Source organism: Poeciliopsis prolifica, unplaced genomic scaffold (genome assembly GCF_027474105.1).
Source record: "Poeciliopsis prolifica strain line A6 unplaced genomic scaffold, Auburn_PproV2 SCAFFOLD037, whole genome shotgun sequence".
Lineage (NCBI taxonomy): Eukaryota > Metazoa > Chordata > Actinopteri > Cyprinodontiformes > Poeciliidae > Poeciliopsis > Poeciliopsis prolifica.
The window spans coordinates 973,038-989,413 of NW_026562412.1; the positions used below are offsets into that span (position 1 = coordinate 973,038).

At 38.1% G+C, this 16,376-nt stretch overlaps 1 protein-coding gene across 2 annotated transcripts; it reads right to left on the bottom strand.

Annotated features, from left to right (window-relative positions):
- Positions 1–272: 272 nt before the first annotated feature.
- LOC129374784 (semaphorin-4E-like) lies at positions 273–15,748 on the bottom strand. 2 transcript variants are annotated; one of them, XM_055053425.1, is made up of 15 exons: positions 15,701–15,748; positions 15,117–15,216; positions 14,723–14,868; positions 13,971–14,033; positions 13,784–13,879; positions 13,443–13,542; positions 11,545–11,655; positions 11,321–11,466; positions 8,516–8,691; positions 4,788–4,938; positions 4,484–4,706; positions 1,400–1,518; positions 1,163–1,329; positions 1,037–1,086; positions 273–942 (listed from the first exon to the last, which is right to left on the bottom strand). In XM_055053425.1, exons 2-15 carry the CDS (start codon positions 15,211–15,213, stop codon positions 329–331), a joined length of 2,259 nt encoding a protein of 752 aa, XP_054909400.1. In that variant the 5' UTR covers positions 15,214–15,216; positions 15,701–15,748; the 3' UTR covers positions 273–328. The 2 variants fall into 2 exon arrangements, with proteins under 2 accessions (XP_054909400.1, XP_054909401.1); XM_055053426.1 differs by lacking the exons at positions 13,784–13,879; positions 13,971–14,033.
- Between the last annotated feature and the right edge of the window lie 628 nt (positions 15,749–16,376).

Below are 16,376 nucleotides of genomic sequence, written 5' to 3' on the forward strand. Positions count from 1 at the left end.
TTCAATGGACACTTCATCATTCATAGCAAAGGAGAAAAAATCTACCACTACAAGCATTTGTGTAGAACAGTTTACAGACAAGCATGTTCTTTAGATCTAAAGGGCAAAATGTTGCTCTGTTGTTCTTTCGCAAATGGCTTTTAGTCTGAAAACTGTAGTTAACAATTAATCAATTACTAAATGAAGTCATGATTATTTCAATAATTGATTTATCTAATTAATCAATTTAACCCAAGATACAAGCAAAGATACCACACTTTAATATTTTCGTCATTTATTTTTACAGAGTTGATGGCAGTGATGCAAAGTAGGTTGTTCTGTTGTCCAACTATAAATCTGTTTTAAACAGTAGATTTTGTCCTCTTTTCCTCCCAGTTGATTTGGTTTTATCAGTACCAGAACCAGAACTATTGTCCTGGTTTTTGGGACCAGAATTCCCACAGTGGCAGGGCTCTGTCTTCAACTCTGGTTGTAGTGGTATCATCACTCTCACTGCTACAGTGGTATCATCACTCTTACTGCTACTGCCAGTGAGATCAGTGGTATCATCACTCTCACTGCTACTGCCGACAAGGTTTCGAGCTTTCTGCTTCCAGCACACGTAGATGATGAACATTACACACAACACACAAACACAAGCTAAAATGTAAATAATTATAGCCTGAAACCAGTTTCCCCCACCCTCTGAAACCTTAATGTTGTACAAGATCACCGCCATCCTGTGCTCTCTGCCTTTAACTACTTCCACTGTCTCACAGGTGTAAAGGCCTTCATCAGTGAAGGAAGGTGTTAAAACGAGTCCCTGGCTGAGCAGAATGTGTCGGGGACCGGGCTCAAGGATGTTACCAGAGAAGCTCCAGCTGATGGGGAGATTGGTGTCAGGGGAGCAGGGGAGGAACTGTGCCACGTCAACTGTGGTGTGGATGTCGATAATCTTTGACCCTGTGGGAGAAGCCAAAGCAGCCATAAAAATTCTCCTACTACTCTCCTCACTAAGGTAAAGGTGTGTAAAGAGCTTTATGTGGGGAATACTTGCAATGAGAGTTTGGGCAGATTCCAACATCACCATCAGTGAGGTTCTGGATCCTGCAACAAATGAATTCAATCCTCTGATTATAAATGTAGCACACAGTGAACATGTCTTAGTTAGTGTGTGACATACATGGAGAGGTTTGAAGCACCAGCAACAGCAGCACACAGGCCTCTGAGACGATCCCAGCCACAGTATGGATCTCTGGCTGTAAGGCAGTCGGCACAGGATGTGTAGCGGCTGCAGTCCCTCACACTGAGCTGAGCAACAGCAGTTCTAGTTGCACTGTACAGCTGACCCTGCAGATCATCAGAGTTCAAAGGTTAGCTCCAGGTCCATTTAGTCTACAGACATGTAGCTGTAACCTACACTTCTAGAGGAGAGCTGAAGGAAGCGAATGGGCTGAGGATCCTGAAACAGCTGCAACTCCTCAATGATTCGCCCTCCATCATCACCAGACCACACCGCCTTCTGCAGCCAACCAGAGTCTGAAGGACAGAAACAGAGGTTAACTCTGGTTTCTACAGGGTAACATGTGTAAAGTTACAAAGAATGCTGACAAAAATGTTTTGGTTTATTTAGCAAGTCAGAGAAAAAAAAAGTGGATGTTAATTTTTCAAAGTCAATTTGAATGTTTGGTTAGCAACCTAAATCTTTACGACAAAGCTACATATTTATATCCCCAAAAATATTTAGTTCTAAAATTAGGTCCTTAGTTTGAAAATAAAATAGTTTGTTTGAAAATTGGACATTAGTTTGGAAAATCAATAATTACTTTATACCTGTTGAGTTGAGACTTTTTTGTCCCCAATGGGGAATTTGTTTTCCACAAACCAGGCCCTGGACTTCTATCTTCAGGTAGACAAGAACAACAAATAATTCGCTAGACAATTACCTAAAGCATGAGACAAAACAGTGGAGGCCATTGTTTAGGGCGGTTTTAACTGTGGGTCCTCCTGCAGCACAATGTCCTGCATCTGCACCAAAGGAGCACCAGTAAGGGTAAGTGTTCCTATAGTGGAGCGCGAGGACTTTTATGGTCCTGGATTGTTTTGAGTTTCAGGGCTTGATTTATTCTATCTTCATTATTACTTTATGTTCCATAGTCTCTTTCTTTGATCAGATCAGCCATGCTTCTGCTATTTTAGTTTAGTCAGCCTTCTATTTCCTGAAGAATATCTCCAGGATTAGAGGTCTGATGTGTCTGTAAGATCTAGAGAAACTCATCCATGAGTTTATCTTCAGTCACATTGATTACTGCAGCAGCTTCTTCACGGGTCTGCCTATCAAATCCTCCAACTGCAACTGATCCAGAAAGCTGCTGCTAGTGTTCTGACTAAAACAAGAAAGATAGAGCACTTCGCCCAGTTCTAAAGTCCCTACACTGAGAACAGACTTAAAATGACTGTTGCTAGTTTATAAATAACTCAACAGCTCGGCAGCACAAATCATTAAAGATCTGCTGAGGTTTATCAGCCTTTCAGAGCCCTCAGGTTTTTGGATCTGGTTTGCTCTGAATCCCCAGAACCAGAACCAAATGAGGAGAAGCAGCATTCAGCTCATATGCACCACAAATCTGGAACAAACTTCCAGACTATTGCAACATAGCTGAAACACTGAGCTCAAATAAAATTGGACTGATTGATTGAAAAATGATCCTGATTTGATGTGACAATCCTATGTCACTTTGTGACATTGCCATCATGTGTCAATGTAACCAACGTGTTTAATAGTAGTTTATTAAATGTTTAGTAAATGTATAACAAATTAGATATTTACTTTGTAAGCTAAATATTTACTTGGAGAAGTAAATATTTTTCATGTAAATTATATATCTGGTTTGGAACTATTACTTTTTCCCCCAACATTATTCTTATTGGTTTTTCAACAATGTTTGTATTAATATACAGGACATACGTGTGCTCTCACATCAAAGGGAAAGTCCAGGGTAGTTAAATTATTGTCTTTCCTTGTAAGCCAGGTCATTATGAGATATTTTAGAGCAGCACTTATTACATACAGAGTGTATGAGAAAAGAAAAACAATGCCCTCAAGTCCCTGAGCAGAAACAATTACAACGGTAACAGTTTCTCTATTTTCCAGGAATTAGCCCAAATTATTCAAGTATTGTACGTGGTTCTGAAAATACAAACTCGAATGTATAATTTAAAGTAAAGCAGTCAAGTATACAAACAAAGACGATTATCTCAGGAAACAGCAGTGGATCAACTATCACTCACCTCGACACACTCATGTCCATGTTTTCTATATATTCCATAAAAGGACACCAAATATTTTGAAATGGCAAAAGTTTCCCTTTTATAATGAAAGTAACCTTTTCCATTGGTAATATTTTGGTTTACTGGTACTCTGCTATGACTCTTTTTGCAACATAAATCCATGGCAGTAATAATCTTTTTGGACATATGATGTCTGTTAGGACATCATATTCTGGATTAGAGGTCTTATGTGTCGGCAAGATCTAGAGAAACTCATCCATGCATTTATCTTGGATGAACAATTTGGGGTCAAAAACTAGTTTTATACCCTTTATAGTCTCTTGAGCTTGTTTAATCTCCCTCCAGAATTGTTGAACTTTCTTACATTTCCAGATGCAATGGAAGAACGTTCCCTTCTCTTCTTCACATCTAATACACAGGTCTGGGATGGCTTCATTGTACTTATTAAGCTTTTCTGGCATCACATATGTTCTCATTGGCCAATTATATTGCGGTATTTTGAGGCGTGTTTTGGTAGTTTGTGTTTGTGCATCAGCACACGCCTTCTCCTAGACCTCTGAAGGCAATTTCTCCTGGAAATCCTCCCTCCAGGCATTGAGGTTCCATAAAGAAGACTCAGAGGATGCCTCCACTAACATGTTGTATAGTTTGGAGAGAATTCCCTTTCTAAAGCAATCATTCATTTTGACAGCAGAGGGATGGATTCAAACTAATTATGAAATGATCTAATAAAATTTCTCACCTATAGATATTTAAAATAACGTTTAGTTTGCCTCCTGACTAGACAACAGGTGAATTTCCTAAAATAACAAAATATCGTAATGCATAGATTTCACCCTAGTCATGACCTGTTTAAATTTTTTCAGTTTTTGTAATCTCCAGCAGTTCCACAAAGACATTTTAATTCTTAAACCATAAGACATACTGTGGCTTCCTAGTATTTTCAAATCAGGACACACTCATTATACAGGGTGCCCACTGTAACCACTGCATACATAACACCATAAAATTTAGAAATATAGAAATTAATTAACAGAGTGGAAATATAACTTCAAAAAATTAACAACCATTTTTTCCTCTATGACAATTTGTCCAAAATATTGCTATTAGGTATTTACTGTTACATTCACAGTAAAACTGAATGTTGTTTTTGCCTGTTCATTGGTCAATACAGCCAATCTGTTAAGTCATTATATATGATCCAGTTACTTACTGTTGCTGATAAACATGACGTTGTGCTGCTGTCCATCCAGAGACGTTACTTTGTCAACAACAATTCTGGAGAACTGGGCCGCAGACCGGACCAGCAGGGGCCTCCCAGTGATTGGTTTCACTGCTCCCTCCATCAGAGGGTGGTGCTTTGCAAACCGATGGACGATGTCTTCGAAGTCCCGAGAAGTCCTTATATTACTTTGTCGCATTTCATCATTAATACACTGATAATACAGATCAGAGATCATGTGAGACTGATAATTTTCTTGACTACCATCTTATATTGTTCTGATCTTGGCGCTTACTGATTGAGGATAGGGGGACCTAAATTCTCCTGTGTACTTCTGCCAGTGGCCAGAACTAGTAGTAGCCATATAGTTTCCCTTGAAAACTTGACGGATGTCTGACAGCTTGTAGGCGCAGACAGCAGTCTGATTGCAGGTACTGGATGGCTCCCTGCAAATTTAGAATCATACTTCTGAAAATGAAACATAACAGCACCAACCCCAAACAACTGTCACAAATGGTGCAGGATTTTTCCCAGTATATTATAAGCCTGGCGGGCTGCTAGGCTTTATTTCTCCCACACCCAACTGCCAGGCTTGGCATCGTTTGTTTCCGTTTTTATTTTAAAAATTCTTATTTTCATTTTTAAAAAATAAGACAGATGGCAAACATCTCTGCTGCACTGAGCATTTTACCACCAGGGCAGAATTATTCCTGAAAGAAAGATGGGTATTGTTTTTTATAGTGTTATTAGTTGATGCATTGGACAGGGAGCGCAGACCATCACACCAGCGGCGCTTCTGCATGTTTACCACCTTGCACACCGTCACTGCTTGAAGTCTTAAGTTTACCTTGGGATGGATTGCACATGCCTGCTTTCACTCAAACTGGAGACTGGTTCATCTTAATGGACATTTACATCAACCCCATGTGAGGATGAGGATCCATGTTTCTTTGGGGAATTTATTAAGGTAGGAATCAAGTTCAAATTTACCGCATGCTCAATGTGAACCGCAAATGTTCACTTTGAGTGTTGCTCAGTGTTCACAGGTGCGTCTTTAGAGGTGCAAGTTGAGCATGCAGTCAGAATGATAATTCTTTGCCTTGTAGATGTGCAGTATGCTGGTTTATTTTTATTTTTTGTGGTGACACAATCCCTTTTTGTCCCTCTACACCCAGCTGCAGAAATGAGCTGTGCAGTGGATTTAGCTCGTCATGCAGGGTCGGTCCAAGGCTGAAGGAGCCCTTCAGCAGAATCTAACTTAGTGGCCCCTCAGGACCTCTAACAGCATTTCAACATGGATTTAGTAAAGTCTGGGTTTAGTTGGCAAAGTGTAAAAGCAGTCAGTGATAATTGTAGATAACTCATTTGTATTTGTGAACAAACAGCTAAAACTCAAAGATTAAACTCACATCATCAGACTGTTGCTTTGCTAACAAAACAATCCAACTATGAACATTGTTCCTTGAATTTTTACAAAGTAAACTTGTCAGCTCCTTAAAATCATAAACTTGAATGTAAAACACTTTAGAAATTCTAATTAATCTATGCTGAAACCATTAAATCTAATTTAACTGCATTGATATTCTCTAAGTTTGTTTATGCCTTGGGCCAGCTCTGAAAGTGATCAGCATCGCATTGTGTTTTTAGATCCACTAACTGATTACTTAATTAGGATTTGACAGAAGTGCAAATAATTGATATTTCTATTAATTGTATTTTTGTCATTGTTTTTACAACTGTATTTGCAGGAGTCAGTATTTTTGGGAGTGTTTTCCAGTAACACAATTACCCAGTAATATTTTAATTTCCTGTTAACTCATTATCTTTAGGTACAAAAACATGATGGCTTGCCCCCCCACCGGGATTAGCCAGACTTCTCAGGAAACCCCGATGGCGAGTTCAGCTTTCAGAGATTTTTCTGTAAAACAAAACTCCAACCTATTTATGCAAATTGCTCATTGATAAATCTATGGTGAAGAATATCTAGTGTTTGAAAGAAAATGCATTTTGTTAAGTTGAAATATGGAGGTATAATGTTACTTGACACGTTACTGGCTGCCATTTTCAAAGTAGCCAATTTGGGATCTGCTGCATAAATATTATAAATTCAAATGTGAGTTCATCTGTTCAACATCTAAAGTGTGATCATGGATCTCAAACACAGCAGTAAGACTGCTACACATTGGGAGAGAAAAGAGTCACTCTGTGGCAATGGCCTAGTCAAAGTCCATATGTCAATATGGACTTTGACTGACTGAAAATTATGTGGCGCATCTTTAGGAGAGTTGAGAAAAAAAACTTCAATGAACTACAGCAACAGTTTTCATAACATAAGCTAAACCACTGCTGAGTATTGTTGCTGCTGAGGAAGGTTCTGCTGCTGCTGGATCATAGGCTCTGCTTAGTACCTTCCACACAACTTATGTTTTAAAGAAATGTCTGTGTTCCCAGTTGGTTGAAAAAGTTAAACGAGCCGAACCTCATCATGCAGGTTCGGCTCAATGAGGAGCTTTGGTGCTGGCTTTATATTTCCTTATTATTTTTAATCTTGTTTTTCCAGTTACATGAAGCATCAAACCAGATCAAACGTTTTGTCCACTTAGACGGAGTCAATGCGCGCAGAGATCAGAGAAACTCCAGCAATTCAATCAGTTTCTGTGACTCTTATTAAAAAGTCAACAGACAGAAATATTAGAGCTGCTAAAGCCACATTAGCAGGTTTAAATGAAATTTCCGTTTCTTGCTCATCTCTGCAGTGAAGCAGATTGAACTCATCCTGCAGGGCCGGTCCAAGGCTGCATGAGGCCCGGGGCAGAACCTGACCTGCGGGCCCCTCTTGCTGCTAAACCATCAGAACCTCTAACAGCTTCTGTTGCATTTAATCTGAGAGATTATAGTAGATTAACATAAAAACTATTTTGTTTTTGTGAACAAAGAGATCAAACTCAAAGATTAAATTTACAGCATCAGATTGTTGCTATGGTACAATAATCTAACTTTGAAGATTGTTCTTTGAACTTTTACAAAGTAAACTTGCCAGCTCCTTAAAAGCTGACATGTAAATGTTGATTTAAAATATTTGAATTGATGCTGGAACCATTCGATCAAATTACCACCATTGATCATCTCAATAAATAAATGTTACATTTATGTATCTGTGGTCTGTATTAAAATATTAGCATTTATGGCCCCTGGGGGCCCAATGGAGCCGCTGACTTCATTTGGATTGAACAGAAGTGCAAATAATTGATATTTATTTTAATTGTATTTTTTGATTTGTTGTTTATAAAACTAGTTGTGGGTTTAAATATTGTTTCACTGACCATGTCTTCCCATATAATTACCCAGTAATATTTTTACTTTTCCTGTCAACGTAACATGTTGTAATACAAAAACACGGTGGACGCCTCGGTGCCCCGACCACCCGGCTGAGCAGGTTTACTGGGGAATCCAGTAAACCTGAGTTTACCTCAGAAACTCAGTACTACTTCAGGAACGAACATCCAAGGTCTTTTTGGTCTTCATTGTCGGAGTTCAGCTAATCAGCATCAAGTAAAGATAATAGCACTCCTTGATTGGGTGCCGTGTAAACACCAGTCTCTATATTGTTAAGTAGCATAGCTCTAAGGTATGTCAGCTTCATCCATCCATCCATCCTCCGGTCACCCTTCTCCCTAACTGGGTCAGGAGGTGCTGGTGCCTCTCCAGCTGCGTTCCAGGCGAGAGGCGGGGTCAGCCTGGACAGGTCGCCAGTCTGTCGCAGGGTATGTCAGCTTTTCTAAGAAAATTAATCTTGGTTCATAAGTGTCCTTTATGAAATAATCCCTGAACAGGCAAATTTTCCAAATATTTTGGAGATACCAGAGAAAAGGCCGGAGTGTTTCTACCCTAACATCCTTAACATGGCAGTTGATCAATAGGACTCAATTAATTTTATAAAAAGCACAATCATAAAGCTGCAGATGAAGAAGTTAATAAAATTGGAACTCTTTGCACGTTGAAACCTGAGGAGACATGACTTACGTGTTTAAGGTGAATGTTGCGTAGAAGATACTGTTCATCAAATTATTTTCATCTCGTAGAAAAAAGATGTCCTGCAGCAGAGAGGGAGACCCTATGTCTCCGAACGGGCAGTCCACACTGACTTCCAGGTAAGAGGTCCACTTATTCCGCAGTATGCTCCTTCCTCCAATGTCACTCTGAATCGACATAAATGTCGCACCTTATTATTGGTTCATGTAGTGATTAAAGGGAGCTTAGGTAAGGAAAGGTAGGTAAGGTATTTTTACTTATATAGGACATTTTCAGAAACAAGGCAATTCAAAGTGACTTACATGAATTAAATGGAAATACAAAACAAGAAACCAAAGGAAAGAGCAAAAGAAGAAAAAAGAAAACAAAAAAGTGTAACCCTATGTTTTGAATAAGTAATCCATGATTTATAAACTAATAGGAGTTTCTCTGGATTCTAAGCCTGTTCTAATTCCTGCTCTGGACTGAGTGAAATCCTCTGGATCTTTTTGTTCCTGTTCTGGGATTAGTGAATATATAAACCAGGGGTCTCAAACTCCAGTCCTTGGGGGCTGCAGTCTTGCAACTTTTATATGTGGCTCTGCTGCACCACACCTGAATAGAATAATTAGGTCATTAGCAAGTCTCTGAAGAACTGATCTACAGAAGATAAGATCTCCAGGAATTAAGCCAATTCAGTCCAGAGTTTTGTACCTGTGGCACATCTAAAAACTGCAGTACTGCGGCCCTCAAGGACTGGAGTTTGAGACCCCTGATATAAACAAAATGCTCCTTGCATATGTACTCCATAATTTATTAGCATGAAGGAGTTTCTCTGGATGATAAGATAAATATTTGTCTAAAGCAGGGGTCACCAACCTTTTTGAGATTGGGAGCTGCTTCACGGGAACAGAGTAACATGAAGGGCTACTTGTTTGATACAGATCAGCCTTTATATCAATAGTACATATATGTATAAATATGATTACAAGCTGCCTGGTCATATTAATGTTATGGACTACTGACAGTTGTTATCAAGGTTAATCTTCTTTACTATTAACAAAATTGTGAAGAGAAGAAAAAGATATTTTGTGCCAAAACATCTTTTATGTAGTGCACAGACTCACACACAGACTCACACTGATGTGCACTACGCACATCAGCGTGAGTCTGTGAGGGTCAAAGGGCACGCCAAAGCCTAAATCTTATTCGTCAGTTTGCTTTTCCTGTGAACTAAAAATGAATGAGTGGAGTTTGAACGTCCCATAGTTCTTAGAGCGGTCTTTTGGATCCCGGCAGAGCTTTTCATAGTGCGCGGTTCTGGTGGGTCGCCGGTTTATTACCTTTTTTGTGGTTTCGCAAACTTAAAAGCTGATGGGTCAACCACTGGATGACACTAGCAGAAGTTGAAAAAAATGTCTGACAGATCGGAAGGTCTGCACTGAACTGTCACTGCACCTGACCTGCAGGAGCACAATCACCTCTCCAACACGCATCATGTCGCACAAAACCAGCACAAACCTGAACCATTAAAGCAGCACATCCCTTTTTTTCTCTTTTTTTTTATTATTGTTATTTTTAATTTACACAAACGATGCAAAATACTACAAACATGGAAGTGATCCACGGAAAGAGGAGGATGTTTATTCCCAGATTAAGGTGGTGTTCAAAGGAGAAGGTGAAGCAACAATGTTTGCTTAATTTTTACTCTCTTGGGGAACGTTTCGACCAGATTAAATTGTTTAACCCAGTAGTCTCAGGAAGAGAGGCAGATGTCCGCTAACTGGACCCGCCAGCTCTCCAGTTTGGGAAACATCAAAGAAGCTCATAAACCGGCGACCTGCCAGAACCGCAGAAAGCTCTGCCAGGATCCAAAAGACCGCTCAAAAAACTATGGGACGTTCAAACTCCGCTCATTCATTTTTAGTTTACAGAAAAAGTGGCAAGTCGTCACAAACAAACACAAACTGACCAATAAGATTTAAGCTTTGGCTTACCCACACCCACAGACTCACTCTCAGATTTTTTTCCCCCCTCAATTTTGTTAATTGTAAAGAAGGTTTGATAATAAAAATTTCAGAACTTATTTTCTTTTTTTATTTTATGGAAAATCTTAAGGTAGGCTGAGCGGGTGCAGCCATACAGCTGCAGGTGCTGCTGCCCTTCGATAACGTCCTGCAGGCGTCTGCGCATAGTTCTGAACTTTAACCGTAGAAGAGTTTTATGTATAAAGCAATTTATTTTAAACATTTTTTATAGTTTACTTTCCTTAAAAATTCTAATAACATATTAACAAATGTTATTACTTCAGTGTAAAAACAATAAATTAAATAATTTCTTTGGCATTTTTGGAACTTGCTCTGCGGGCGACTGACAGTATCATAGGGAAAGAGCAGCTAGTTTACATAAACTCCAGGAGATTTGAGCTAGGCAGCAAGCCAAGGTCTACACAAGGGAGGCAGATTCAGAATAAACAAATTTTCTTTAGATCAGGCAGATTTAAATTTTCCATCTCCCCTTGAGCCTTAACTGGTACATCTCTGTTAATTTGTTTCCAACGGGCCAAAAACTTGCAAATTCTCCAAGATCCAACTAAATCCAGGATGTGCAGTCTGGGTGGACTCTCCTGTGCCCAGTATTCTCGTTGAGAAAATTTGATCAATTGCATTGAGAGACCAACTAAACACAATTTTTAGATTTGGAGGATGTGCAAAGAGAGGATCCAAAACAACAGCAAAAACAGAGGATGAGAATAGTTTGGGAGGCGTCCGCCTTCACCAAGAGCTAGAGAAAAAAAGGTTTAGCATTCAGACGTACTTTACACACTCGTGCAACTCTCGACACCTGCAGTTGGCGTGGATCTTCAAAACTGTTCTCAATGAAGAACAAGATCACATTGTCGTCCTCATGGTCCTCTGAACTTTTGCTTAGCTCAGCCAGGTGAATGGAAATCATGTTGGGTTCTGAGTTCAGACAAAATAAAAAGTGAAGTGAGGTTTGACAAGAATATATATTTTAACTGGGTCGAGTGGCCACCTCACTGGAGGACAAAAATAGTTCCTCTTCATTCTTCATCGAATTTTCCCCATGTCTTTGGAATAAAACTTTTTGTCCGTGGGGTTTTGTGGAGGCAGCGGTATATAAGTCAGATCCTATTGACAGAAGAGGAAAATGTTTTACAATTTTTAAACTAATTACAAAAACAATCCATCATGGATGGGATCCACTCAAACCAATAACCTTCTTGTACAGCTTTTCAGTACTGGAGAAAAAATGTTAAAATCTTAAACTGGATGTTGTGAAAATGTTTTCTGATATATACATATATAATGTTTCATTTAGGGCAGTGCACATTAATCAATATTACCACAATTCGTGACAGTGTAAATATGCAGGAAATCGTACAACAGTTCAGTTTCATATTTTGTTCTAAGACAAGCAAGCACAGAAATAAAACACCTTACCATGAAGTTCACTGGACAGAAGACAATAACAGCACAAGACATTATGAATGAATATAAACACGTTTATGTTCAACCAATGCTTCCGATTCCTTCTTAAAAATTGTGTAGTTTTCACTGTCTGATATAGGCTGAACTGTGTTCTGTGCCTCAGCATGTTGCAGTCTCCTTTGGTTTGTCCTCTGTTTTTTATTTTATTATGCCTTTTCTGAATGAAATCAACTGATGGTGGTGGGGCAAGCCCATTCATAACTAAAAATAATACAGATTTCATGATATATTTGACAAGAATCAAGGTCTAAAACATTAAGCTTGTTAATAATTTTGCAATAATGAAAGTGGAACAATTTCTTGTCACAGGTTTTCATTGTCCTCTTGAAGAGAGATAGAATGGGTTTTACTATACTTGCAGTTGCATATGACCAGGTTGCATAGCAGTTTTTTTTATATGAAAATAAAAATAATTGCAGAATGGGTGGATGGATTTGAGTCAACAATGACTTCAAGATATTTACATTTGACAACCAGATCAAGTCTCTCTCCATTAACAATAATACTGGCCATCTGTGGACAAAAGGGAAAAACAAGCAGCAGGTACAAGCAGCTGCATATTCTTTCTTTGTTCTGACATGAACAGATAACACTATCGTTTGCATATAACTATAGTTTTACATGCAAAAAAAGTCTGTTAGGTCAATAATGTAAAGACTGAATAGTATGGGCCCAAAATGGAACTTTAAGGCACTGCAGCAGAACAATTAAGGTATGTGAAGTTTTTTCTCCAATATATATATGGTTTGAATTCTTTTTGATTGGCATGAGAGAACAGCATTTGAGAAATTAAAACGAGACAGTTTTCCCAGTAATGGTGGTTAATGGTGTTGTTTCAAATGTAAAAATATGGTCCTGACATTACCACCTTTGTATTCATTATTTCTTCCAGCTGTTATATGAACATTTCCTATGTACTTTTGAGTGTATGAAATAAAAAATAAAATAAAATGTGAAAACAAATTATTGCTGCTAATTATTGATCAACTTTACAAATGGTATACATAAATAGGGCCATAAACTTGTGGTGAACTACTAAACAGCTTGAATTTAAAAGTTACTTTGAGTATCTAATAGACTCCATTTGTTTTGTGTCTTGCTCCTGTTTCCTCTGTTTTTCAACCGTTATCATCCAGCAGCCCAAAACTGCTAACGTTTTTTCTATTTTGAAGGCCTTGAAGTATCAAGAAGAAACAGATCTCTGAGAAGGAGAAGCAGTGCAGGTTCACTGGTTGATGTTGTATGTAGATCGGAGTAAATGTACAATCATAGAGACGTAGGAGAACAACTAAACATTTCATATGATGAAGTTTTTCAATGTACACCTGCTGTTTGGTCAAGAACTTAAGAAATAATGAATAGAGAATGAAACACCGAGATACTGAGCGAAGCGTCTTTAAGGCTGAGAAGAGAAGTTTTGCACCAACCATCCAACATTGAGGCAAATTTTTCTTCAGGGTTTGAGGGAACTTTCCATCTGCCTTTGTCATTTATGTTTTCCATGGTGACATTTCCTTTGTAGACCATCTGAAGAAACATTGAAGAATTTATAATTTAGAAATGATGTCACATACTCTTCCATGCATCAGTTTTAATTCTGACGGTAAAATGAGAAAACAATGCAAAACTCTAATATCATAGTGATCCATGTTTTTACATAATTTCTTGTTTCATTGCAATAAACAAAATTCCTCTGACACAGTAAATCCCCAGCCAGTGGGTTTGGTACTACAGAACAACTCCAGCCTTAGTTATGGGAGGAACGTACCAGGAGTGTGCAGTTAGGGTCGAATGCTTTGGTTCCACAAACCAGAATTTTGCCATCAACCCGAGTGTGCATCATCGTGATGTAGTTGTCACAATGCTGTTAGAAGAACAGCTATTTCTATAAACATACTGTTTTAATTTAAAGCGAATAATATATCATTTCTTTATTTTGATGTACTGTAGTGTACCTCGATGCTTCCGCCTTTCATCTTGCACTTTGATTTGTCTTCAGAACTCACCGTCCATTCAGTCTGACGGAAAATAAACCAACAGACCATGTGTTCATGTGGAGATGTTTTTGAAATTCCTTCATGTCTTTTTAATATGAAAGCTCAAACATATATCCGATTGGTGCCATTTGTAAAGTTACACAGCCACAAAAGAACAAAAATTATAATAGTTATTCAGTTAATAATAAAAGAAAATAAATGCGTTCATTTTATGAAGTGATAGCTTGAAACTAAATATTCATAGGTAGCGTACTGCAAATTCTATGTAGATATATTTATTTATGTGTATCCCAACATGTATTTTGCAAATTAAATGTTTTAGCTAGCTCAGAGCTAAATATATTTAATGTGAAATTATTTAGTTTTGAGCTCAATATTTAGTTAATAATTAATCTTTAGTAATTAAGCTTCAATCTAGATAGTCAGTTAGCAAGCTAAATATTTGTCTTCAACCTAAACATTTAACTTCAAATTAAATATTTTTAAACTAAATACATTTATCTCTGAGCAAACTAAATATGTAGTTGGTATATTTTACACCTACCTTTCTCTGAGCTAAATTCACAGCTTGGTCCTAAATATTTAACTAAATTTTATGATTTCGTTTTTAGATTAATATGTAGATAGGAGCTACATATTAAGTTGGTAAACTAAATATTATGTGCATTGTTCAGGTTCGCAAACCCGTTCCACCCAAGCCCAGTTCCTACCTCGCCGGTCTTTTCAGTGATGTCATCCAAACGGAGCATGATGACTTTTCCTCTGGCTCCGATGAAGAGCAGACCGATGTCTTCTCTCACCAACAGGGAGCTCAAACTGTCAAAGTCAGGCTCTTTAAACAGCTTCAGGTTAACATCTGGGGGAAAGAATCCAACCGGCATCCTCAGGCTACTTTACAAATCAGACCATTTAGTTCTCTGCATTTCATTTAGAGATATTAGAGTAAGAGGGGGGAGACAGAATCGTCATCCATTTAATGCACTGCTTTGTGTTGGTTTGTCACTAGTTTGTGTTTGCAACATGTCAAAATGAGGAAAGGTCCACAGGATGTGAATACTGCTGCACTGGTCTGGACATTTCACTGCTGCTGCAGAGATGCCTCACCTGAGAAGAAAACGCTCCGGCGGGGTTTCAGGCTTTGGGCCAATCCTCCACTCATAATGATCAGGACATAAAGGAGCGCTACCTGACTCTTCATCATACCCTTAAACATGAAATGAAGAAAAACACATTTTATATAGCAGTTGTTATGGAAACAGCAGTTTATTTCCTGGTTAATCATTAAATGCCCCATAATGTTTATGTGGAACTGCAACTGATATAACTATTTGAAGTTGTAAATTCTGAAATGTGAATCCTTAGCATCTGTAAGTGTCAGACAGCTTAGCTTAATGCACTTCACCATAATACATGCAAGTCATGATTTGCATACTTTTGCCATTTTATACCACAAGAGGAGCAAAGACACCAAAATCATCTCTGCAGTAAATTGAAATATGAGAAACTAATGAATTATTCACAAAAAGTTTCTCATATCAGAACATATTTTGTTTTTTGCTTAGACTTAAGCTGTTTATGTTTACAAATAAAAAATAAAAGTTTTAAGCATATATGTTTAAGAAATGCATGATTAATTACATTTAAATAAAACATTTATTTTTCCAAAATAAAACAAATTGATCACTTACCTGTTAGAGGTGGTTATATGAAGACAATTTACTTCTTATAACTATGAGAAACCAAAACATGTTTATTTTTAAAAGCATTCCAATGTTTAAAGGTTGTAACTTATGTAACTGAAAGTTCTTTATTAACTGAAGGTATTAAGAGTATTTTTTTCTAATGTGCTATTTATTGAATTCAACTAAATCTCAGTTCCCAAATATCCAAATTAATTTGGTTGAACCAAAACTAGAAACTTCTCCAAGACCGATCCAATCCCATTCGTGAGTTTTAGATTCCTTACCTGGGTTGTGAGTCTCAGCAAGTATCACGTCCAACTTATGTTTCTGTCCTCACAAACAGTTGGAGTGTTTCGCTACAAATTTGGCGATACCCCAAGGATCCGCAAGCTATAGATAGCAGAAATCCTCTTATGAATAATTCCAGGGTGAATCCTGCTTGGTGTGTCCCCGCAGGACAAGAGGGCTCTCCTGTGCCCAGTCGAGAAAATGTAATCAATTGCACTAAGAGACTGGTTGACCAGATCCATAATTTGTAGGTTTGGAGGATGTGTAAAGAAAGGCTCCAAAAATATAGAAAAGGACAAAAACAGAGCAGGCAGGGCAGGGCAGGGAGGGAGCAAAAGCAAATGCCTTCACAGAGAGCAAGAGAGGAAAAGGTGTGAAAATTCTTTGTTAATGC